Source organism: Archocentrus centrarchus, chromosome 8, assembly GCF_007364275.1.
Source record: "Archocentrus centrarchus isolate MPI-CPG fArcCen1 chromosome 8, fArcCen1, whole genome shotgun sequence".
Lineage (NCBI taxonomy): Eukaryota > Metazoa > Chordata > Actinopteri > Cichliformes > Cichlidae > Archocentrus > Archocentrus centrarchus.
The window spans coordinates 11298051-11322286 of record NC_044353.1 but is presented as its reverse complement, the minus strand read 5'-3'; the positions used below and the strand labels follow the sequence as shown (position 1 = coordinate 11322286).

General features: G+C 40.9%; 2 protein-coding genes across 4 annotated transcripts; one reads left to right on the top strand and one right to left on the bottom strand.

Annotated features, from left to right (window-relative positions):
* The first annotated feature begins 886 nt into the window (after window positions 1–886).
* ap5z1 (adaptor related protein complex 5 subunit zeta 1) lies at window positions 887–9953 on the top strand. Of its 2 annotated transcripts, XM_030735622.1 has the most exons (18): window positions 887–991; window positions 1313–1450; window positions 2114–2294; window positions 2569–2719; window positions 3086–3198; window positions 3346–3514; window positions 3816–3869; window positions 6357–6497; window positions 6596–6633; window positions 7304–7466; window positions 7634–7812; window positions 7881–8023; window positions 8120–8238; window positions 8510–8637; window positions 8741–8838; window positions 8931–9063; window positions 9146–9360; window positions 9458–9953. In XM_030735622.1, exons 1-18 carry the CDS (start codon window positions 951–953, stop codon window positions 9708–9710), a joined length of 2457 nt encoding a protein of 818 aa, XP_030591482.1. In that variant the 5' UTR covers window positions 887–950; the 3' UTR covers window positions 9711–9953. The 2 variants fall into 2 exon arrangements, with proteins under 2 accessions (XP_030591482.1, XP_030591483.1); XM_030735623.1 differs by lacking the exon at window positions 3816–3869.
* mmd2a (monocyte to macrophage differentiation-associated 2a) lies at window positions 9858–22442 on the bottom strand. 2 transcript variants are annotated; one of them, XM_030735625.1, is made up of 7 exons: window positions 22116–22442; window positions 18706–18787; window positions 16146–16306; window positions 13750–13824; window positions 13547–13648; window positions 13302–13371; window positions 9858–12430 (listed from the first exon to the last, which is right to left on the bottom strand). In XM_030735625.1, the coding sequence occupies exons 1-7, from the start codon at window positions 22142–22144 to the stop codon at window positions 12230–12232; spliced, it is 720 nt and encodes a 239-aa protein (XP_030591485.1). In that variant the 5' UTR covers window positions 22145–22442; the 3' UTR covers window positions 9858–12229. The 2 variants fall into 2 exon arrangements, with proteins under 2 accessions (XP_030591485.1, XP_030591486.1); XM_030735626.1 differs by lacking the exon at window positions 13302–13371.
* Between the last annotated feature and the right edge of the window lie 1794 nt (window positions 22443–24236).

Genomic DNA, 24236 nt, shown 5'->3' with positions numbered 1-24236 from the left:
AATCATAGTGAGACCTGCTGTGATGTGTGGTTTGGAGATGGTGGAGCAGACAAAAAGACCATCTGGAGGTGGCAGAGTTGAAGATGCTCAGACTGGACAGGATTTGAAATGAGTACATCTGAGGGACAGCTCAGGTTGAGCAGTTTGGAGACAAAGAGAGACAAAGCTGAGGAGGGATTGTGGATATACTGGACAAAGGATTTTAAAGATGGAGCTGCCAGGAAGGAGGAAAAGAGAAAGGCCACACAAAAGTTTCGTGGATGTAGTGAAGAAGGATATGCCGAGGGTTGGTGTGACAGAAGAGGATGCTGGGATAGGGTGAAATGGAGGCAGAAGATCTGCTGTGATGACCCCTAAAGAAGAAAAAGAAGAAGACATGGGTCTCTCCACCATTTGGTTGAGAACTGAAGAAGCCTTTCGGATGAGAGGTGAAACGTCTTCAAGAAACAAAAAGAAGTCCAGTCGCCTTTTTCAAGCTCCAGAGACTACTATGACCTGGATAACTGAGAATCTACACAGACAAGAAGACATGTTATTTATAAAAGTATCAAACTAAGATAAACATTTACACATACGAACATAAACAAAAGTAGCCTGTTAAGAATTTAATTTACCCTTCTGTAACAGAGAAAACAGTAGTCATTTCATTGTGTATTTTGAGGGACTGGTGGAATAACCAGGTAGCTTTTCAGAGTCCAAAACAAGAAAATGGTTACACGAAGGAGAAATGCTACAGAAGAAGGTTGGTAGGAAGGTTAATTTTCCCTCAGTTCATTCCGTAAATATTATCGTCACCTTACCGTAGGTGACGAAGTGGGAGGGTCCGGCAGTGCTTTGAGTGAAGTAGCGGAACTAAAGTCACGTCACGTGATTCCAGTCAGGACTTGATTAGCAAACGGACTGTTTACCTTCCGCTGCCGACAGATGTAGCAGAGCAATATTCTCTCAAAATGTATTCTCACGGTTCAGAGAGCTTAATCAAACAAGCGAGGTAAGAAGAAATAAACGGATAACTTTTTTTGCTTCACCACCTTTACATCTCCGCGCATTTCGCTTTCGTTTAATCTGTTTAGTCAGTGAAAGTAAAGCTAGCTAGCCTGTTGAAGCCGCCTTCATTTTACTCAAACTTTTCTCACCTCTTTAGGATTTAGAACTTTAACCAGAGTACAAGGAAATATGTTCACTGTCACGTTGCTCTGTTAAACTTTTACTTATGTATTTATTTTTACGAAACAAACATTTACATTTTCAGTTTCGGGAGACCTGTCAGAGGTCTGTAAAGAGATTAAACCAGCCGCGCTGTCTTTTGCAGGGAGATTCAGGAGTCTGAGCTGCAGAAGTTTTACAGCAGGTTAGTGAAGCTGCTTCAGGGCAAGGAGCTCGGTCATGACGCAGTCGACTCCCTGCAGAGGCTGCACCTCATCCTTTCTGCCACCAAGTACACCCGAACGTGAGAGCTCCCACCCACACCTCTCATACCTCACGGATGAGCTGATGCCCGTTTTCATTCTCACTACTCTCCGCATTTCACACTTAATGATTCATCGGCACCTTCATGTGTTCATTTCTTATAACTTCAGCTACTACCCTCTTTCACTAAACCAACTTTTTTTTTTTTCTTTTTTTTTTCGTTTTCACTCCCTCCTCCCACTCTTTCCTCTAAGCATTCATTAGTGTCAGTGATTCAGGGTAGGTCCAATCTAAAAAAAAAAAAAAAACTTGCTCCTTTTACCTGTCTAAAGTGTCACCTTATTTGCTTTGCAACTGCCTCTAATCTATGTGTTCATCCACCAAAACCACCTGTGTGTTACTTTCAGTAGGACTTCCACTTGTCATCAATTCAAGTGAATAAACGTCCAGTCTTACATTTTGCTGTTGCTGTATTTTCTATAAGCAACCAACTCTTTGCTTTATTTTTACAAAGGCAGTCACAGTGTGACAGTTCAGCCTCTCACTCACAAGTGAGACATAATATAATTGTTAGAAATCAAGTCAAGTCAAAGTCCTAGGTCTGTATTACTGTGGGATAAATAAGTAGATTGTCTTTGTGTTTAATATCCACTATAAACTTCCTGCCACTGTCTTATGTGTCCTCTGCTGTCGTCAACCCAAGGCTGCCTTTAGAACTGCAGAAGAAGCTTGTAGCACTTCTGTCCTCACCTGCGGAGCAGCTTCAGGTGCTGAGCTCTGCTGTGCTCATAGAGACGCTGCCCCTCTCTGGACAGCAACCGAACAACAACCAAGAGAACATCAGCCAGCTGAACAGTCACGCTACTGGTCTGCTGCTTTCACAGGTGCAGAACTGAAAGTGTCTGGTTCAGCCTACTTCTTCATTATTCTGAGACATTTATAAGTTTCACCACATCATTTTCCAGCTCAAACTATTTGAGAATAGCTTTAATCAGTAAAACTTTGGTGTTGTTTGAAGGACAGTCTTGTCTATGAATTTTAGAGCATTGTTGTTGTAACTGCAAATACACACATTGTTTTATGATACAGTCTCAGTTTGTGTTTATTTTTAAAGGCATCATCTAATGTCATCCTCTTTCACACTTTAAACCTTGACAGGCTGGATCCAAGGCTGATCTTTCATTTCTTTGCACTCAACTCCTTCGTAATCTGGAGAGCCGACCATCTGAAGGGCCAGCTCACTCACTCATGTACACCCTGCCAATCCTCAACAACATCCTCACACACAGCCCAGACTGCCTCAACGAAGGTAACGGACAGAGACTTGCTGCACGGATGAGCTGGTCTGTCTGGGCCAGTTGTACTAAAGAGTTCCACACCACTTCCTGTGTTCGCTATGTGGCATTAGAGAGCACCAACTAATTGTTCACCCTGTGTAGAACACACCATGTTATGATGTTTGTTATGGAGTGATGGTGTCATTTGGTAATATTCAGATGCATATGAAGACATTTTTTTTTTATGTGTTTTGAAGCATCAAGATAAAAGAAATTTTGGGAAGAGTAATTTCATGTAAAGGGACAGTACATTCATGTACATTTGTCTTGTCTTATTGCTTAAAGTTGTGCACGCTGGAGAGATTTTTACACAGACCTGTCTCTGCTTCTGACTGTAGATCAAATGACCCTTGTAAGCAAAAAGCTTGTTGATTGGCTGCGTTATGCCAGCATCATGCAGGGAGGCGGGGCTTCCTCTGGGGGATTCTTCACAGGGCCCAGATCCCGTCAGGTGAGCAGTTAAAGTTTTTATTCAGCAGGTAAAGATTACATTAACCTTCCAACTCTTTCAGAAGGGTAATAAAGTAGAGAAAATATAGAGCTTAGTAAAGCTATATGGGATCATTTGTGCGTTGTTTTTTGTTTTTTCCTCTGTCAGCCAGTGCCGATAGCAGAGCTGGATGGTACGGTGTCAGGTGATTTCTTCACTGTGCTATGTGTGGGTCAGGGCTTCACTGAAGACCAGTGGATGAATGTCTATTCCTTTTCCATGCTGCGCCATTGGCTTCTCACCTACCACTCCAGCTGCAGCACTACAGGAGAAGCAGGTATGACCTATGCAGGACACAGGCATTTGCTGTAACATGCTATAAACACTTTTATGTAATTTTATGTATACACAGCTCTGCTCATCTGACCCATTTTTACTTCTTTTATTAGTTATAAACTAGCTTAAATGGCAGGTGTTTAAATAATAGTATAATATTTCTGCAAGAATAAGTGAGTTTCTCCTTTTTTTTTTTTTTTTTTTTTGAGGAGCCTCTGCCTCAAAGTAAGAGTTATTAGCGCTGTTATTGCTTCATATGACTAAGTCTCAGATGACCTGCTCTGTGTTTTCATCATCTCCAGCAAACAGGCTACAGCTCAGCCTCTCACTCTCCCACTCCCACTCCTTTTCTAATGGTAAGACATGAGATGTTGTGAACCTTCCCTGCATGTACCTGCTTCCAAGAAGAATTAAATAAGCTGAACTCTCCCACTGTTGTTTAACTGGGGGCGGTAAAGATGAACTTACAACTCTAAGCTTGAACTAACAAACAAATCTCTAATAAGAACTCCTAATCTATGACTTTTAACCTCATCTTTCCAGTCATTTGTCTTTCCTTTCTAATCGGGATCAAACATACTCTGACAGCAACCACTTTAAGAGTGAGATGCTGAACTATAAATGACACAGAGCCACATGTTGCATGTGTTTGTGTAAATAACGTGGGTGGCTTGATTTCATCTTGAAACTTCTACGTTTGAATGTTCATGGTCTTCAGCCCTAATTTGGCTACCGTGCTTTCTTATAATAGCATTCCAACAATTATTAGTCACTGATGATCGTCACTTTCTCAAACGTGCATGGTACTTACTTCTAACCATCAATAGTGAGCTCATCGTAAAGCTTTAAATATAAAGACCTTACTGTATTCTGTCTGCTGAGAGGGACGGTCGGTTCTGTGGTTTGCTGTTAACAAAGTAGATCTGTGCAGCTTTCATGTAAACACAGTTTTGTTTAGATTGTCAGGGTGACTCCCACAGGCCGTGCAGAATCCACTGGTACAAACAGATGCACATATGAGTGATTAAAGAAAGTCTGTGGCACCTGCAGATTCACTCAAAGTTCCAAATATTATATGAGGCCAGTGTTAGTCGTGCAGCAATAGTTTGCCTTTCTCCACATGGGAAAAAGCACATCTTTAACTCAGAATTAATATAAAGTCATAATCTGATGGAGTTTTGAACATTTTACCAAAACTGTAAATGACTTAAATGAGCTTAACATAATATAATTTTCCCAATGATTTACTTGTATATTTTGGCATATATTTGGCTTTGTGCTACAAAGGAAGTTTAACATATCCAGGATTCATTTTATTATCTGGCTTCTCTAAATGTCATTAAACCATCGTCATGGTAAACAGCATCAACTCAATAAGTAAGCCAAGATTTTCTGAATCAAGCTGAGTTTGTAAAAGCAGTGGTTTGGGTACCACAAGACTAAACGCAAACACATACAGCTGAACCATAAATGTCCCACAAGGAGAACAAGCTAGAATGCTGAAAGAAATGTAGACATATGTGGAAGACAGACCGAAGAAGAAAGGCGAATTCATTTCTATTATGCTTTTCCTTATTTTCTGTCATATATATATGTATATATCTTTTTTTTTTCTCAGTGGCCACTTCATTAAATGCACCTGTTCAGTTGTTCGTTAACCCAAATGTCTAATCAGCCAACAACATGGCAGCAACTCAAAGCATTTAGGGATGTAGACTGATTGTGCTAATCTGGTGTAAGAGAGTAAGTTGTTCCACAGTGTTACGGCTGAAACAGTAAAAGCCCAGTCCCCTTTCTTTCAAACCTGAACTGTAGACCCTGTAACAGTAATCCATTCTCCACTGTGAGTGGGTTTTAAAGTAATCAGTAAAATCTGAAATAGGATTCTGTTGCGAATGAAAAGCTGGTGTAATTCTGCAAGCACTGGAGTGACATGTTGAAGTGGACTTTTCTTCCAGCTGCCAGTGTGGCCGTCTTGAGAGCAAGTAAACAACAATTATAAATTCCAACTAGCAAGTAGGCCTTCTTAGCTAATTGCTGACAATTCTTTAATGCACTCTGTTTTAGGATTATAGTGCCATGCTTACAAAGACCTATAAAACAATAAAAAAATGGTTTTAAAGTTGCTTGCAGCCCAGCAGGAAAAAATAAAGAAAAGAATAATTTTCCCTCTGTTGAGAATCTGCATCTCGTCTTGATGCTGAAAGTCCAACAGTTTACATGGTCTCTAAAATCAAGAGATCCCGTCACTATCTGTGCAGCGAGGTCCACATGTTTTCTTTTTTCTTTTTTCTTTCTTTTTTTTTTTTTTTTTAGGGATGGTGATGCTGTTTTCCAGGGAACTGATTGGTCAGGAGGTGGTGTTTTGATAGTACTTGTTGATCTATTCTGGAGCAGGTTATGTTTGTGCTGATGTACAGCTCACAAAGCCCCAAATCCTGCTTCACAGTGCAGGTGTCTGAAACAGCAGCAAAGAAAACAAGCACTGGGTACTTAAAAGTAAATTACTTGCTAATTTGCAGTAATAGTCCTTCTATTTATCCCCTATACTGTACACTTAAACACTACTATAACAAAGCTTTGATGAACCTCACAAAAATATCAGCACATTTGGGTTGACTTCTTTCTTTCTGGGCTTTCAAAGAGATGAAATTAGAGGTTGTTTTCAGTCAAGGCATGAGGCATTCTTCTAACCTGCAGTTATTCTACTTTACATAATCAGAAACATTTAACTCTGACTCCTGATGTTGGAGCAGCTGGATGTAAACCTTGATGATTATCACAAATCATTTCGCTGAGAAGGTCATGACCTCTAATTCGTGAGCCGTTACACGTTGTCACAGATGACCGGTCAGAGGTGGATGGATCAGTAGTTTCTATGGTTTCGGCGACTTCCTCCTCCAGCCGACTGCTGCCTCCAAAGGAGCGTCTCAGAGAGAAGGCTTTCCAGTACTGCCAGCGCCTCATCGAACAGAGTGATCGCAGTGAGTGTGTGTCCATTAAACCACTATGTGTGAGAGGACAGTGAGCCGTGTGGTAAAGTTTCTCACACACGGGTCTTTGTTTCTTATATTTCCATCAGAGGCACACAAGAAGACAGATACAGAACTGCAAAAAATGGTGAGCCTGTAAATCATTTATATTCACCATTGAAGCATATTTCATGGTTCAGTTTGTAAAATATAGTGTACAGGTACAAATCACTTTCAAATAACTGGCACTGAAACAGTCTGTCCTCCTGTAACACTAAAAATAAGAGGCAAAGTGTGTGTGGACTGTACACTTTTGCTGTTCACTGTTGATGTTTTGGTGTTGCTTTGCTGAAGCTGTGGTAGTAAAGAGCGCCTCCTGGTGTTCTGTTATAGAAGTCTGCTTGGTGATACCGCTGGTTCTTGTGTGTGGATGTGCGACACTTCAGCTTGAGAATGACTCATAGTCAAATGTAAATAAAGAGAAACATGTCAAAACAAAACAGGCCAACTAATGTGAATTAGTGACTCAAAGGGACGATGAAATTTACTCCTCTGGATTTATGAGGAGGTTGTTTACAGTTTTGTGTGTGGAGCTCCATCATTTTTTTTTTTAAGGATAAATATTGCTAGGTTTTCTGTTACTTTGCTACTACTCTTCGTGCTCCTCCTACACATCACTTGTGAACCAAAGACATTCAGTACACAGTAGAGAAACAGATGTTGCCTTAAAGGTTCAGAGACAGTATTTCCAGTGTTACCCAAGCATCACACTGAAGCAGATTTCTGCTGCTGCCCTTCTGTCCCATTTCCTCTTTCAGTGTCTGGTTGAAGCTGTGTGCATCCTGGACTGTGTGTGCGTTGAGGACGTGTCACTGGTCTACAGAACATTCCCGTGCATTAAGGCTCTCTTTGGTCGTCTCAGCTCAGATCTGTCGTATGCCAGAGTGCTGCTGCCCGTAGCACAGTTCTATCTCAACCATGGTGGGCATATACACATCAGCATGTGCTCACAGCTGCCATAAGTTTAGAATGGAGAACAAGATCACACGTGCACACTGTAAAATGGTTGTTCATGTGGGATGACCTCATGTATGACCCTTTCTTTCTATGCATGCAAGGCTGAATATGTGTATTTAAATCTGTTTAAGGTGAGATGGCCGCAGTGGACTGTGAGAGCGTGTGGAAGGTGGTGTTTGGCCGTTTTCCCGCCGAACTATTCAATGACCCCTTCCTGGCACACGAGCTTCTACGATTCCTTCGACTCAACCAGGAAAGCATAGAGCTTCGAGTTCCACAGTACCTGCGCTACTTTCCAAACCTGCTGAAGGTGAAAAGCTGAGAAGATGTGCATACTTGAGACCATGTATTTTTTCTCCTTACATTGTCTGTCTGTAGTTTTTAGCGTGGGACAGTCCAGCAGTGGTGAATGACTTTGTAGATCTGCTGCCCTCTATGGTTACAGCTGGAACTGCAGTGGAGCTGCTTCACACTCTGCTTGACCTGCCCTGTCTCTCTGCCACGCTGGTCTTGCAGCTCAGGTTCATGCACACATAGGAGAAAAACTGCTTACCACACCAGTTTTGGTTACTTGCACAATTTCTACACTTGTCTCATTGAGTCTGCGTGTGTTGCAGGTCTACATGTTTGCCCATCTCTGAGCCAGGCGGACGTGGCCTCATGTCACTGGATGCATTTCGAAATCCTTCTTTCAGAGGGCTTTTCCTCTTCCTGCTTCGAGGGGAGGCAGGCTCAGGTACAAAAAGTCACAGAACATTAGGAAAACAGCTTGAGACAGAAAATAATTAAGCATACGGTCCAAAATGCCAAAGTGTTCCTTATAAGATTGGAACTGTATTGTTGAGACGCACTGGTTTAGTTCACAGAAACATCATCATTAACAGTAATAATCTAATAATTTTTTTTGCCTAAAACTGAACAGCAGGAGGGAGCAGCTCATTAAATTAGTTCTTTGTTCTGGCAGAATAGTGGATGAAATCATTATAATTTTGTATCTTCCTGTTTAGGCGACACAATTGACCGACTGAGCACGCTCCATGAGCTGCTGTCTGAGGCTGTTGACTGGCCGCGAGTCATTCATTGTGCCCGGACGGTCCCTGTGTTGCTGCATGTTTTCTTCAACACAGTTATTACAGTAAAGCGATTAAAGATTTTTTACAAATTCATTAAGTCTGTTCTTCCTGTATTGTGATTTACAACATGCACCTTATTAAAACGATGTTGTGTGTCTCTTTTAGGTGGCTGATGAGAAGCTTTTGGCTCATTTGATTCTGGTGATGCTGGAGAGAAGCAGCCTCCTCATTAACATCCCTGCGTACATCAAAGAGATTCACCGGTATGCCCAGAGACACCCAGTGGAACTAAAGTGCTGCTGCCTGCCTCATTTCCATCCTCACTCGCGTCACCCTCTTCCCACTGTTTCTGCAGGGTGTTCAGCTGCCACCTGCTGAGGTTGTGCAAGCTCCACCCCTCTCTGGTCATGAACCAGTCTCATGAGATGTTGGAGTTCGCTGGAAGCACAGCCAACGTATACAGCAAAGAGGAACTCTATACACATGTGGTAATGTAGCTCTGTGTGGGTGGGGGGTCAACAGAGTCAAAGTTGACTCACTAAAATAATACTGAATTTGTTTGGCTCTCAGGTGTGGGTGCTGGGAGAGTACCTCTCTGTGTCATGTGACTCTCGCTGTTCTGTGAGCCTCATCACTTCCTGTTTTGAGGCACTGGAGGCGGTACTGTTTGAGATTACTTCATCTGCCCCTCCACCTGGATCAGTTTGTCCAGCCCCTAAAGTTATCAACACTTTAATGAGCGCTCTTGCTAAGTTGGCATCACGATCACATGACCTCATACCCCGGTAACAGACTCTTGTTTATTTGTTTGTTTAAAATGTATGCATTATTTTTTTTTACAGGAGTTTGTAATGTTTTGATATTATATGTTTTTCTTTTTAGGGTGTCTCTGTTCCTCTCTAAATTAAGAACTGTAACTAGAGGCGGATCAGTCGCCTGGTGCTCTGATGAGGAGGACCTCATTGCCATAGTAACACGAGGGGAGGAGTTGTGGTCGCTGCTGAAGGCCCCCGGTGTAGCTCAGAGTGTCCTGACACCACCTCCCCATGTCATCACACCACAGTGGCACAGAGACACTAATGTGGCGCTGCCGCTTCAACTGCGAGCCCTCACCAGCCTCACACACTCACAGTGACACATGCGCGCACACAGACACACACCACACATCATCATCCTGGCAGTGCATGAACTGAACTATTTGTTTTTTTTGCACATTATTTTTGTAATTGATTTATCTGATAAAGGTGACGCTGATTTGATTTTCAGAAAATACACAGATCCCTTTCAGTGTAATATGTTTCTTCTTTAATACAGTGATTTGACAGAAATATCATTTTACAAAATAGATCATCTGATTAAAAAAAGTTAAAAATGCTCATTTCCTGAGTAAGTGCTCTGTTTTCTAAGAATTAAAACAGAAACAATTGAAATACTAGAAATCATGAAATGTGGAAGTAGGAATTTGCATTCCTGATCTACGTTGATTCTGTCATAGTCTGTATACTTCACGACTGTTGAAAGAAAAGTGCTCAGAGAGAAGAGTGCACCATTTAGACTAAACAACTGGCATTTAAAGTCCCTTGAACAGGATACGAAATGCGTTAGGTCTCGACATTTTCAGAATGAGCTGGACTTCTTGTTTTTGAAATCAAATTACAGTTCAGGAGAAATTTGAAATCTTTACATTTGGAAAAAAAAAACCCAAAGCTAAGTCACAGCCAGGCAAGTAGCTGCCTGTTATCATCAGGCTGATCACTTGCAGTCTGGCTACAGTGTATCACACAGACATAATATGTGACCTTAAAGTCTGTCTGCAGATTGCCTAACTCAATCTCATCAACCCAAGATGATTATGTTTAATCATGAAAGCAGTGGCAGTAGATGTGCTTTGAAAATGAAATGATATGAAATACAGATCCTCTCAAGAGGTCATATGACATAGTGGCAAAAATCTGCAGCAGCCTTTATACCAAAATCCATATTTTTTTTTTTTTTAGTGACAGGTTTGTTGGCTGACTCTCAGATTTTACAGCTGTGCAAAGATGTGGCACCAATGGCAAAAAGGAATTCCTGTGTGCTGAGTTTTGGCACAGCTGCTGCATTTGGATTACTGAAAGTAGGGAACGTAATAGCTTAGTAAAGTTCAGGAGGTGCAGTCAGTCCAGTAACAGATGTGCTAAAAGGAATGTTTGATCATTTTTGGGGAAAATGCATGTATTCTTGTAAAGATGAGAAGATCAATAACACTCTTACATTTTTATTAGTCTGGCATAAAAACAGTGATATGCTGGTTTCTTTATTGATTTCCCAGTAACCTCATGGACATAACCTCATGCTTCTAAAATAAGGCCCTGAGTAGTCATGAGCCACAGGTGAGTAACTGGTATTGATGGTTTGTCAGTGGCAAAATGTCCTGGAGACACTGACTGTAGTGGGAAATACCACAAAGGTTGTTTTTAGTACTTTGGGAAATACACATCTGTCTGACAGCATCACAACCATGTAAGATACAATCAGGAATCCTGAGTGCTGCGTAGGGGTTTAAAGATAAGTGCTTGTGTGGCAGTGAAGTAGTAACTCCTGAGGACCCGCATATTTCAGCCTGTTGATTGAATGATAAAAGCCCATCTCTGGTTTCTAGTTTTAATAATAGGAATAAAATGCATTAAATAGAAAAAAACCCTAAATCAGATTAATATTCTCACTATTAAAACATCACTTGGCCATCGCTTAGCCCCCAACCAAATGTAGGAAACCTTCACTCATTTTTTCTTTCTAACAGAAACAGCAGTCCCTTGAATACTCTCTTGACCCGGCGTTGCACTCATCCCAGCCTTTTTAACACGACAGGATTTAAAGGTGATGGGGCAACGTTTTCAACACCCACCAAACGAAAGCAAGCGCACCTCAGAGCAGACTGTGACACGCCAGTGCACACTACTGTCAACATCAATGCTCAACCGCAAACTGTGACAAAAACATTGCGCACCATTTCCACATTTGAATGTGCGCCTGTTCTGCTTCATTGCACTTGAACTGTGTTTTTCAGGATACGTGTCAGGGAGGATGTTTGAAACATCTTGGTGAAGTATTTCTGAAGCTCCTGCTTCTGTTCATGGGATTCCAGACTGACTCCATGATCTCTATCTGGGATCAGGGCTTCATGAAGGGGGCCAGACAGTAGATGTGATCACACATCTCTGTGACAGGCTCTGCACATCTGAAAATGTGCCCGTGACTATGACACAGATCTTAGATTGTTATCAATCTTCTCATCTGATTCTGCAATAAAATAAATAAGCGCTTTTCCAAAAAAATGTCAAACTATTCCTTTAAACTGAGGGCGATAAACAGGAATGATGATTCATAATGCAGGGCTGTCACTATGTGACTCTACTGGCAGTCCACACAAACCAGTTTTAATGTCTGTAATTATGCTAAAGAATTAGAATCTAAATTAGTGTAAACTTGGTCCAGTGAGGCTACATGTTATATAATCAGCATACAGTACAAGTATTTGGTCCCAGGTGGTGCAGCTTCATAAGTGAAGCTAAATGTAGTCAAAACTGTGATGTCACAAATACATGACTAAAATGCACTTTTGCCATTCAGCCTGTCGGTATGGAAACATTTAATGTAGGAGACAGCAGCCAGTCACCTCGATGTCTGCAGCTGTGTCTCAGGTAAGTACAGGTACCTCCAGATGGCGTAGTAATGAATGCCTGCCCCAACTGCCACAAACAGATGCCAGATCGCGTGGGCGAATGGAACGAGGCCATCACTCTTAAAGAAGACCACGCCCACCCCATAGAAGACACCTCCCATGGCCAGTTCACACACACCTGTACGCTCCACCTGAAACATAAGAAAGTTGATCCAGAACAATTCAAGACCCAGTTTGCTACTAACTATCTAAAAGATTCTTTATTGTAAATTCAGCAGCATAAGCTGTGATGAATAAACTGTACGTTTGCTAAAGATGCATCCAGTGTTTGGTTGAATTAACATGGATTAATCTGAAATTTATATTTATATTTTGGAGAAATTAAATGTTGTATTCCCAACCCATAAAAGATGCAGTAGCACATCATATAACAGCCCACTACTTATCATGTAGTTTTCCAACATTTACCATGGACTTTTTCTCAGTTGAGGGTGTAATTTTCTGTGTTTAAAATTACTTATCTGTAGGTACAGTACAACAAGGAGGTTTTTAAAGAAACATTTTACTAAGTAATGAGTACTTTTGGGTTATTTCAGTAGAAAAAATATTTTTTAAATTGATAGGGCTGTAGGCTGTATTATGAAGTATCCCGACCTCCCTTCCTTTTATTACTTTGAGGTACACGTTGTAATAATCTTCAGTCTAGTCTATAGTTAGAGACATGTTCAATAAGGAGAAAGTTTGGTGTGCCCGACCTAAATATTTGTGTTTCTTCTGTCCTTTATGTATTTTTATGAACTGAAAATTAAACAACAACAATACTCAAATGAAAATCAGTGATTCAGTAGAATAGGGGAAGTAAATTCATTAGAAAATAGTCAGCAGTTCTATTACCAGCAATCGGATGCGTTAGTGGGTTATGGGCCACAGCAAACGAAGGCTGCAGTTTGCTTCTTTAAATAGTGACTGATTTCCTCGCAGTGGAAGGAAGTCAGCCGGGGCCAGGGGGCGGGGGTGGGGCTGGGGGGCTGAAAAAGACTCCTCTTTGTGATGTAGACTTACCATACAGAGAATGACCAAAGCAGGAACGGCCCCCATGGCCACGTATCCCAGCAGCTCGACCAGCTTGTACCTACAGGTGGAAGAGTGGGCTGTGATAATTATACCTCCATTTTTCTGTTACTGTTTGGGCTTCAAACAGCACTCAAGTGTTTGATGTAACTGCCTGAGTGAAGGAGTTTGGCTTCATGTTAACTGGGGTAAACTAGTGCACACAAAGCAAAAAGACCCAAACTGAGATTGTTTACCTCTCATGGAAGAAGAAGACATAAACCGATCCTATGCAAGCCATGATCCAGATGAGCCAGCGCATGTGGCACGCCCAGGGTCCCAGCTCCCTCAGCATCAACCTGAGGAAACACACCAGCACATCGTTACAGTAGGTTCGCTATGGTCTTTTCAACCAGATTTGGCATCCGTGTGATTTGTTAGCTGCAGTCACATGACCCACCAGGGCGAGTATGAGGCTGCGATGAAGAAGTAGATGGCCATTCTATCACACATGTGGAAGCGCTGCTCCACCTGCCTACATGGAGAGAAGAGGAGGCATGATCTCATTTGTGAAACTTCAGTTTGGTTCGGGGGGGGGTGGGTACCATCTCTTTATCCAGACATAATTTCCCAAAGAATTTACAGGATCCAGCCTGTATTAAGATTTTAAAGCAGGGAATTTTTACATGTTTGAGTGCACTGTAGGGGAAAAAACATGCATCTTCCTGTACTTAAACTTTCTTTTTTCTGGGCAATCATATGGCTGAAAGGCCAGAGGAAGACTTTGAAACTATTGGCTCAAGGGTAGAAACTAATTTTAGTGTAAAAATAACTGAACTCACTTTTACACATCGCATGCCTTCAGGTTGTATAACAAAATGCAGTATATGGACAAAAGTACTGGGCCACCTACACAAACCCATGCAGGAAGCTCCCAGCGTACAGTTGCTGTGCTGATGTTAATGCCAGAGAAGGTTTAGAGCTGCGAAGTTACTGAGTCAGCAGAGCGTTGGGGACTTTTACACACTGTGCACCTCAGCTCTCAGCGACTCGCTCTCTAACATTACGTGTTCTGACACTTTGTGGTTTACTTGCTGTGGTTCCACTTTGCAATAATATCACTTGCAGCTGATTGTGGAAGAAATTTCACAAACTGACTTCTTGTAATGGTGGCAGGCTATTATGGTACCACACTCGAATTCAGCGAGCTCTGTACAATTCATGGTGCTTGATTTTATACAGCTGTCAGATGGCACTGAAAATACCTGAATTCAAAGATTAAGCAACTGTGTGGCCCAATACTGTTGTCAGTTTATTTTGTCCTGAGTGCTGTTCTTCACACGAGAACAGTCAGCTGCTGATGTGGCCCAAGCCTACACAAGCAAATATTTTGGTTTGATCTTGAGCAGGAAGTTTTAGGGGGTCAAAACAAAAATCTGAGCACATTTTTAAATGCAAATCAATCCCTTTACATTTGTGTAAAGTGTGTACAATGGAAAATATAGGCATGATCTACCAAAAAAATTCACACTGTTACCGAGATCATTTTAGTCTGAATGTGTTAACTTTGATTTAACAACTCTTTGATATATAGTTTTACATGGTGAAGGATTTTTGTTGTGTTTTTTCCCCCTTTTTGTAGACAATTCTCCATTTTTCCTAAGGTTAAGATTGTGTTTGTCAAACCAGTTTATATTTTTTTACAGTAATGTGAGAAATTCACCCCTCATTTCTGTATATTTTCCTTCCAGGAAGCCAGATGTGCTTATTCATTTTTCAGTGCAGTCCTGGACATTTTCAGAGGAATGTGTTTTTTCCTGTTTGTGAAGCCACTTAACACTGACTTGTGAGTCATTCAAGCATAAAAGGGTGACTAACTCAAGAGATGAACCAGTATTGTTTATAAACATAACAGACAACTTATTAAAGAACCAATTTTAAAATAATAAATAATAATAAATAAATCATAATAATAAATCTTTAGGCACTTTGTTACTAGTAAAAACACAATTTGTTCCCATTTCTTCAGTTGAATCTGTGAAAAATGGCAATGACGACACAGTTTGACATCAACAAGCTGATTCCCAAAGTGCTGTTAGCTGAAGACTTGGCATATCTCAGTATGGTGTGCAGTGTGTCCTTAAAGTTTTTGAGGAAACTGGACAAGTGGAGGACGGAGGAGGAGGAGGAGGTACAACAGTGAGTGTCTACAGCCATGTGGAAAACACGGTGGAGGCTCTGTCATGTTTTAGGGCTGCAATTCAGCCTGTGCTCATACCAAATAGTGACTTTTAAGCTTTGTTTGAATTATACAAACTCTGTTTTTGCCTTGTATACTGTATGTATGTCTGCACATGATTCCCATTTCCCAGAAAAATATAAAGAAACAAGACTACTGTACCTGGAAAGTAGACGAGGTGTATACCAAAGCTTCAGCCTCCATCTTTTCAGTCAATAATCTGAGTTCTCTCCATTCAATTCAAATCTTCGCATACTTTTCTTTATTGATTGTTATTTTTGTTATGGAAAAACTATTAATAATGAGTCAAAATAGAAATTTGTTATCATTATCAAATCTCAAAATCAGAAGTGACACCTTCTGTCTTTGGACCCTTGATTTTGAAAAAGGCATTTTTCTGTTAATATGTAAGTTGTTTTCTGAAGATGGTGTGAAATATTTTCATTACTGTTCCACATCTGTTGTTTGATGTGAAGCCTTCGGGTTGCATTAATTAACAAACCGTTCATCTGTGTTGTAAATCTACGAGAGCAGCTCATAAACACACGATGGCACATCTGCCACATCCCTAACAGCATGTTCTCTCCCCCCCCACACACACACACACACACACATACCTGAGGTGGCTGATTTTCCAGGCAGCAGTGTGGAAGAGAGTTGAGGTGATGAATAAGCCGGTGAGGCCGCTCCCATAGAGCCAGGCAGCAACGCGATGCCATTGGTCCACAGACAGAAAGTAGAGGACAGACCCACCAACCATACTGGGAAGAATCCACAACTGGAAAAGATTCACATCACAAATAATTGTTAGTATTTAGGTTAATTTAATGCCGATAAAGTTCCAAACAGGTCAGAAAAAAAAAGATTTTAAAATACTTTCAATGTGCCCAAAGAATTTCTTAAAGCTTTTCTCATGAATTATGTTTTACTTTCTTTACCGCCCTCATGGGAAATGGTATTTATTTTTCAGTCTTTCTAAAATGAAAGTTTAAATTCCTCGTGCTCTGAATCCATGAGAAACAGAAATCTGAGCGCACGCTTGTGTCTGTGGCTGAAGTAAAGTTCAGCTTAGCAGAAAGTCTGAAAATAGGAGGAAGCAGTGAGCCTGGCTCTGTCCAAAAAACATTGATTAACACCTTTGAAAAATAACACACTGCACTTTCATGGGGGGTAATGTGTCAGATTACTTATTGCTCAGACCTAATAACTCTGTGGTTATTATACCGGCGCATAACTCCCCATAAATTGATGAGGATTTTATTACTTTGGTGCAGAGCTAATAAAGCTTCCGCCTTATTTCCATTCATTGGGATGTCATGTTGTCTCATCAAACTCCCAGCAAGAAAGCAGGTAAGTATATTTCCCTAAAGGTCAAACTATTCCTTTACTGATTTTGTACCTGATGTTGTTCTCAAACTGTGGGCTGTGGACAACTGGGGGATATAAAGAAAATATTAACCATGATTTCACTATAAGTGTTAATGACTGATGAAAACAGTGAACTCTTTTTGGCTACAGAAGTGGGGCATTTAGTAACTTAACATGTCCATGATGTTTATGAGATGCACTGACCCACAAAATTGCACTGTAATGGGCTGCGAGGCAGGCCAGAGGATAATCAATATATCAATATATCATGAACACAAATGAGTCCAGAAAATCCTGTTTGAAGCTTTATGGCCATTAGAGCTGCTGTAGGTTTTCTTCTCTCTCACTGGGCAGAAGCATGTGGAGGACACAAGGACTCAAAGTAAAAGGTCTGCTTTAAAAAGCAGCTGTCAGGACAAATATAAAAACAAGATGAACAGTCATGAGAAAAGAAAGGTTTCTCAGGATTTTACGCAGTGCTGTGAAAAACTACGTACACCCCACAATTCAGTAGTTTGTGGAACCTTTAACGGCAATAATATGAAGTCATTTTTTTCTGTGTGACTATATCAGTCTCTCACAGTGTTGTGGAGGAATTTTTTCCCCCCGCTCTTCTTCACAATGATTCAGTTCATCGAGGTTTGCCGGCATTCTCTCATGCACAGCTCTCTTAAGGTCCCACCACAGCATTTCAGTCAGGTTGAGGTCTGGACCTTGACTGGGTCAAAAGCCATTATTTTCTTTTCAGCCATTCTGTTGTAGATTTGCTGCTGTGTTCGACAGCTTTAGCTGCCAGACACACAGCCTCATTTTTGACTTTAGAATACTTTGGTATACAGAGGAGTTCATGGTTGACTCAGTGACTGCAAGGTGCTCAGGTCCTGTTGCTACAGGACGAGCCTAAATCATCACCCCTCCACCACCGTGCTGACTGAGGCCTGTAGAGTCTGACATGTAGCTCCTGGGTTTCTGCAGTTTTTCTGAGCATTGAACGGTCTGACCTTGGAGTAAATTTAGTGGGACGTCCACTCCTGGGAAGATTGTGACACTGTGATAACACATACGTGAATGCTCCAGACCAAACTGCTTTTAAAGAGGTGCTCACGCTTGCTGATGATCAGCTAATCAGGTGCATTTGACTAGCAGCATAAACCTCGTTGGTCGATAATTTGAGTTAAAATTGTTGTTGTCAGATTTATCCTTATGGCCATTTTTTTGGTCAGTATTCTCATTTTCAAAAAGCTGTTAATAATGACCAAAATAAGAAAACCATTAGGATTATCATTAATAAATTCACCAATTACACTAAATGTATAAAAAAAATAATATAAAGATGAATACAGTTAAATAAATGTATGTTTCAGTTTTAATTTGCTTGTATATTTATTTATACATTGAGTAACACGGAAAATGAAACAGACAAATTTTTATGGGAAATTAATGTCACAATTTTACAGTTCATGTCGACATTGATTTTTTTATTTTGGCAGTTGCGGGCTTCCATACGGCACACAGGGATTACGGCAGATTAGAGGAAACTACAGACTGATTCAGATTACACAGCTTCCATCACACATCATTCTGCCTCGTCCCTCACGATCCTCCTCATCTTTTCAGAGGATTCTCTGCACTGACAAAGCAGCTGCACATGGACAATGAGAGTGAGAGGACACAGAGAGTCAACCCCAAAAAGTCAATGCTTTTTTTATTACTCTGAAAGTGTTTTAAATGTTTGTTTGTTTTTTGTTTGTTTTTTTTGGGGGGGGGGGGTTGCATGTTTTATTTACTTGTTTATTTATTTAGACTTACCCCATGTGTGGCACAGTTTGCAGCATGTTCATATTCAGTGGGCTGGTATCTCTTACTGGCCGGCACCCTGCAGTTCATGAACCTGAGAGAGGGCCGAGAGGGGGAAAATAGAGAGGAGAAAGTATGTGTTTAGATAATGAAGGTAGATCTGGAGGCCTTACTACCTTTTCTTGTGTGCGTGTGTGTGTGTGTGTGTGTGTGTGTGTGTGTGTGTGTGTGTGTGTGTGTGTGTGTGTGTGTGTGTGTGTGTGTGTGTGTGTGTGATAGTCATTGTTAAAGGATTTACAGCTCTCTAATCCCCATCACGCTGTCTGAATTTCAGAGTGCTTCATTGTTATCGCCACAAAGGGACACCACTGGCCGTTAACCATTAACTACATTTGCATGTTTGTCATGAGAAAGTTACTACGTGTGTATGTGTGTGTATATGTGTGCATTTACGTAATCAGCAGTAAACCTCTCAATCCCAGCTTAAACGGAAAAACACATCTGGAGATGTTACGAAATCACTTTTTTTTTTTTTTGTGAACACACACAAACCCAGACGCACTGCTTCAAAAGAAGCCTCACGTGCCGGGGCCACAGGTGTGTTGCTGTTGGTCAGCTGTGTTACTTGATTACACATTTAGGCCGTGCAGTCACCACCACGTGCCTCCTCTTTCTCTGTGTTGTAACAGATGAATGGAAAGAGTAAATCAGGAGGAAGTAAAGCAGAAGAAAGAGCAGATAAGGGAAGGTACCGTGGCAGCTTTCTGCTTAAGCACTATGATGAAAAAGAAAGACTGTACAGTGAAAATTATCTTGTGGGAGAAAGCAAACCACTGCAATTGCCTTTCAAATTAAAAAAATGTCCTACATCTGATTTTTTTAAATGTACTAACTGAGTAGAAATATAACAGAGTAGAAAGGTGCTATATAATAACCAGTCCATTTGATAAAATATTGATATTTGGTGCTTATTGATACAATATTGCCATGCAAAATATTGCGATACTACGGTGTATCAGTTCCCCCCCCACCCCTCTCTACCCCTAAAGCACAAGAAATGCAGTGAGAGCAAATGCAATGCAAAGATGCAAGAAAGTAACTTTTGTGGGCATTTTGAAATTCAGCCTCACTATGATCTCCAGGTGCACCCTCCTCATCCTCTAAATCTCAACTTCTTCGTGGACTTTAAGCTTATATTTTGCTGTTTCCCTCACATTCGTCTTCAGCTGATTTCTGTTCTTACTTTTCTCCTCAGAATGAAACTGATGCTTGTTTCAGGATTAGCTGCCAAGGCTGTGCAACCTTCTCCAGTTTCTCCCTTTATTTCATTTTTTTTCTTTCTGGTTCCTGCCTGATCCGTGTGTCCCAGACAGAAAGCATTTCCTCAGTCTGTGCCCACATAGTGCGAACGAGCTCTCTCAGGCTTTGGAGCGTTGACTCCTTAACCCTCCCACCTCTTTGCACTCTAAAATGCCCCCCCCCCCGTCATCACCTTTCACACCGAGACAACCTGCTAAAACTACTCTTTCGTACCACTTTGCTTCCTGACGTCAGGTCTGTGTAGGCCAACTTGTGTTCAGATGCGGGAAGATTTCGGGTCCCCATCCCTGCCAACTAATCTGCAGAACGCGAGTCTGCCAACTCAGTGGCTGATAGTAGAATTCAGTAGCAAAGATTAGCACTGGAAAGTGTTGATTTACAACATGTGTGTCATTATAGTTTTTGCCAAACAATTTGAGTGCATCCTGGGAGAGCATCCAGCTGACCCTGGAGGCTTAGAAAGGATCAATGGGTGCATTCCTAGGTTCCTAGAAATGATTTAAGATTAAACTAATCGACTAAGATTAAAACATGATTATACATAAATACTGCTGCACTCCCTCAAAACAGGAAAGTTGGTGTTTTTTGTTTGTTTTGAATTTTTGTTGTTTTGTTTTGTTTTGTTTTGTTTTGTTTTTTTTTGGGGGGGGGGGGGGGGGGCTGGTTGGTGGAAAATGTCAGGGGCTGTGTAATTTACCTCCATTTCTCTCCCACACATTTTGTCTGCACTTCCCTTCTGAATCTTTTGCTTTTATTCGACTTTTTACGACTACAAAGACCAAAAACCATCTCTTTATGTAATAGAAAGAACAAAGCATTTAGTGAGATAACGTTAGCTCACTGCATGACTGCCATTCCTTGTTTCTTTGTCCGGTGTCCCTTCAGGCTGTGCCAAGCACTGTTGCTGTACTGTGGCCCAGTGTGGACCTGAATGTGGTACTCTGATGTGTGCTAACCAGTTATGACAGGAGTGTGTGTGTGTATGTGTGTGTGTAAAATGAACTGAAAGAGAGGGATGGAGATTCAATGGCTGATAAGACAGGACATTATTGTATCAGCATCCCTTTCTTCTATTGAGATTCTCCCTTTTTGTGTGCTTTCTTCTTGCTTTCTGCACATATGTCTGTCATATCTTGTGGGAATGCATATGGATGTGACACCACTGTTTTCATCTGTGTGGTTGGTTATAAATGCCCATTTTAGTGAATTCCATACATTAATAAGATCAGTTGTATCTAAGAGGGTCAGAACCATTGGAGTGTACACCACAGGAATGTGTGTGTGTGTGTGTGTGTGTGTGTGTGTGTGTGTGTGTGTGTGTGTGTGTGTGTGTGTGTGTGTGTGTGTGTGTGTGTGTGTGTGTACGCGCGTTTTATCAAGCCCAGTGGGGACTATAATCTGGCTGTACCAACACAGGCTGGGTTAGTTATATCACACTGCTTTTTCTCAAGGCTGAGGCTTGGATTTTAGGGTAAAGGCCAGAATCATGCGTGTGCGGGGTTCAGGCATTCAGTTTTGATGGTTGAAGTAAGGAGCTAAGGAATGCAGCATGTCAGTGAAATTAATAAACCCCCATGGGCAGCATGTGTATGTGCGTGTGTCTGTAACTTCAAGGCTATTCTTTTTCCAGCAAAGATCGAGTTCATCTCCTCTGGGACCCAGACTCTGGTTCTCATGATTATCGCCATCTCCAGAACACTCTCTCGCACACTAAAGTTAACTGATACTGAACTATTTGCAACAAGGGAAGACCGATGGATTGCAAAATTATTTAAAAAAAAAAAAAAAAAAAAAAAAAAAAAAAAACCTATTCATTAAATACACCGACCACGACAGTAAGATCAAAAATCAAACGAAATACCTGTTTTTGGTATTTTAATAAAGATAATTGTTCTCCACACTCGCTGTCTCCCTCTCTCTCTTCCTCGCACAAACTCACAAACTAATCTATAACATATCCCGATTGTCCACGTGCCAGCGAGTTAATACGCACGGATGAACAGGGTCTGTCACGAATAAAAAATTATATATATATATATATATATATGATGATGATGAGCCGAGCTATCACCGCTCAAACTTTTCTTGGGACTGAAACTTACTTGCCAAATTTTGTCTTCTTAAAGTCCATCTCGTGCGTAGGCTCTGCGGGCGAAGAGCGCGTCGGTGCGCTTGCGCCCTATTTATCGCCAACAGCAAACCAGCCAGCGTCGTCTTCTCCTACGGATTCCCCATTCCGGATGTCCCACCACCGCGCGTCCAAAGATAAACTCATAAGTCCAGAGGGGCCAAGGACTTGCAGAGGGGGTCAAACAGAACAACCTGCCTGCACGGCTTCAACTAATGATTTGGCGCATCTCCAGGGATCAACTGACGGGCACGAACGCGAGAATCGGCGCACAGCGCGGGGAAAGCGTGCCGACTTTCGTTCCGACTCTCAGATGTGGTCGCAGGACGTTCCACGGGACTGGGCTTGTAACCCCTCCCCTCCCCTTTACTCCCCACCCCTTTCGCTCTCCTGGCTGATGATGATAAAACTTACCAGAAAACAGCAAACCCCCCCTTACCACAACGCAGCACCACCCTCTGCTGCGTCCTTTTTGTTACTTTAATTTTTTTAATTTTTATTTATTTGGGACAATGCACATTAATAAAACAATCAGTACTTAGTACAGATTGTAAATGAGCCAGATTATAGCATATTTGCTAATTTGCATCTGTAGTCCCTAGGCAGAAGGACAAACAACAGAAAACATCATGAATATACAATAGTAGTAAAAGACAACACATTGACAAACATTAAAACAATATACAAATGGAAAAAGAAAAAAGGAGAAAAAAAAAAAAAAAAAAAAAAAATTAGTGAAAGTGTGAACATGTCTGGGAACTTTTAATGAACTGCTTAAGGTGCTTTTTAAAAGTACTGTAAGTGGAGCATTCTCTGATGTTAGTCGGTACAGTATTCCAGAAATGACCCCCTCTGACTGACAGAACCGTTTGTCCAAAGGTTGTTTTTCTACGGGGGATCTCAAGGTCTCCTCTGGAAGAGGCTCTGGTGCCAAAACCTCGGTCAGTTCTTGATTTAATGTATGTTGAAAGTGGAACTGGAGCTAGTCCATGAAGAACTTTATAGATCAAGCAGCTATTTTTAAATTTAATAAAATTTTCAAAATTGAGCATATTGTATTTTTCCAAAATATTACACTGATGATATGATAAGGGCTTTTGATCAAGGATTTTTATAGCCTTTTTAAATAATATTTCTATTGGTTTTAAGAACGTATCTCCAGTGAGTGACCAAGATGTAATGCAATAATCTATATGTGATAATATCATTGAATGTAGAAAAACCTTAGCTGAAATAATTGTCATTGATGGTCTAATTTGTTTGAAGTTATTTAAATTAAATTTAATTATGCTTGCTGTAAGTTTTATATGTTTTTTAAAAGACAGTGTGGGATCCAGTGTGACCCCAAGGTACCTGAAATCCTGCACAAGAGGAGACTGACATGCGAACAGTTCACTTGTGAAACATAAACCGAGGCTGAAACAAGACAGGAAAAGACGCACAAAGGTGATAACGAAATCTGACCAAATGATTAAACTGAACTGAAGACAGTAGTGCGTTTTGTTACATGAGGAGCAGCGAAAATGATACAAACACATAATGGACAGAAATGAACCAAAGTGTCTGCTACAGAAAAAAATATTATTATTATTATTGCCGACATTTTCTTTTCTTCACGCTTTCCATTGTAAACTGGAGTCAATTGGGGGCGTTTTACTCCACTACATTTATGTGATTGCTTAATTGCTTTGGAGACTAATATAATAAAACTATGACACGCTAAAATAACACAACTTAATATTAAATATTAAACAATCTGTCTATCAGTGTAATTGTTATCCATTTGCTTCCCTTTATTTCTGCATACTTTTGCAGGTGCTTTACTTTAACAGAGTAGTTTTACCTTAATGTATTGGTACTTGTGAAATCCCCACAATTTTACATTTACTGTTATTATTATTGTTGTTATTTTCTCAAAACACTGCTAGAACAGCACACATTTTTACAGTGTTTACATTTATGTGGTCCGTCGTCACAGCAATGCTTTGCGCTGTGTTCATAAAGTACACAAATGTTGTGTATAAAAGTAAAGTATACAACTGCGGCTTGAACACAGGCTCATAATAAAAAAGGGATGGTATTTGACAGATCCCCC

Bases quoted from the DNA above. Each gene is read 5' to 3' on its own strand.
- ap5z1 (XM_030735622.1), top strand. From the start codon at position 951: ATGTATTCTCACGGTTCAGAGAGCTTAATCAAACAAGCGAG. The intron at 3,870-6,356 runs GTAAGACATGAG...ACGTTGTCACAG, and splicing joins CTCCCACTCCTTTTCTAATG to ATGACCGGTCAGAGGTGGAT. The intron at 8,239-8,509 runs GTACAAAAAGTC...CTTCCTGTTTAG, and splicing joins TCGAGGGGAGGCAGGCTCAG to GCGACACAATTGACCGACTG.
- mmd2a (XM_030735625.1), bottom strand. From the start codon at position 22,144: ATGGACTTTAAGAAGACAAAATTTGGCAA. The intron at 13,372-13,546 runs GTAAACAATCTC...TTCCACCTGTAG, and splicing joins GTCTTCTTCTTCCATGAGAG to GTACAAGCTGGTCGAGCTGC. The intron at 12,431-13,301 runs GTAAGTCTACAT...CTTATGTTTCAG, and splicing joins CTTTGGTCATTCTCTGTATG to GTGGAGCGTACAGGTGTGTG.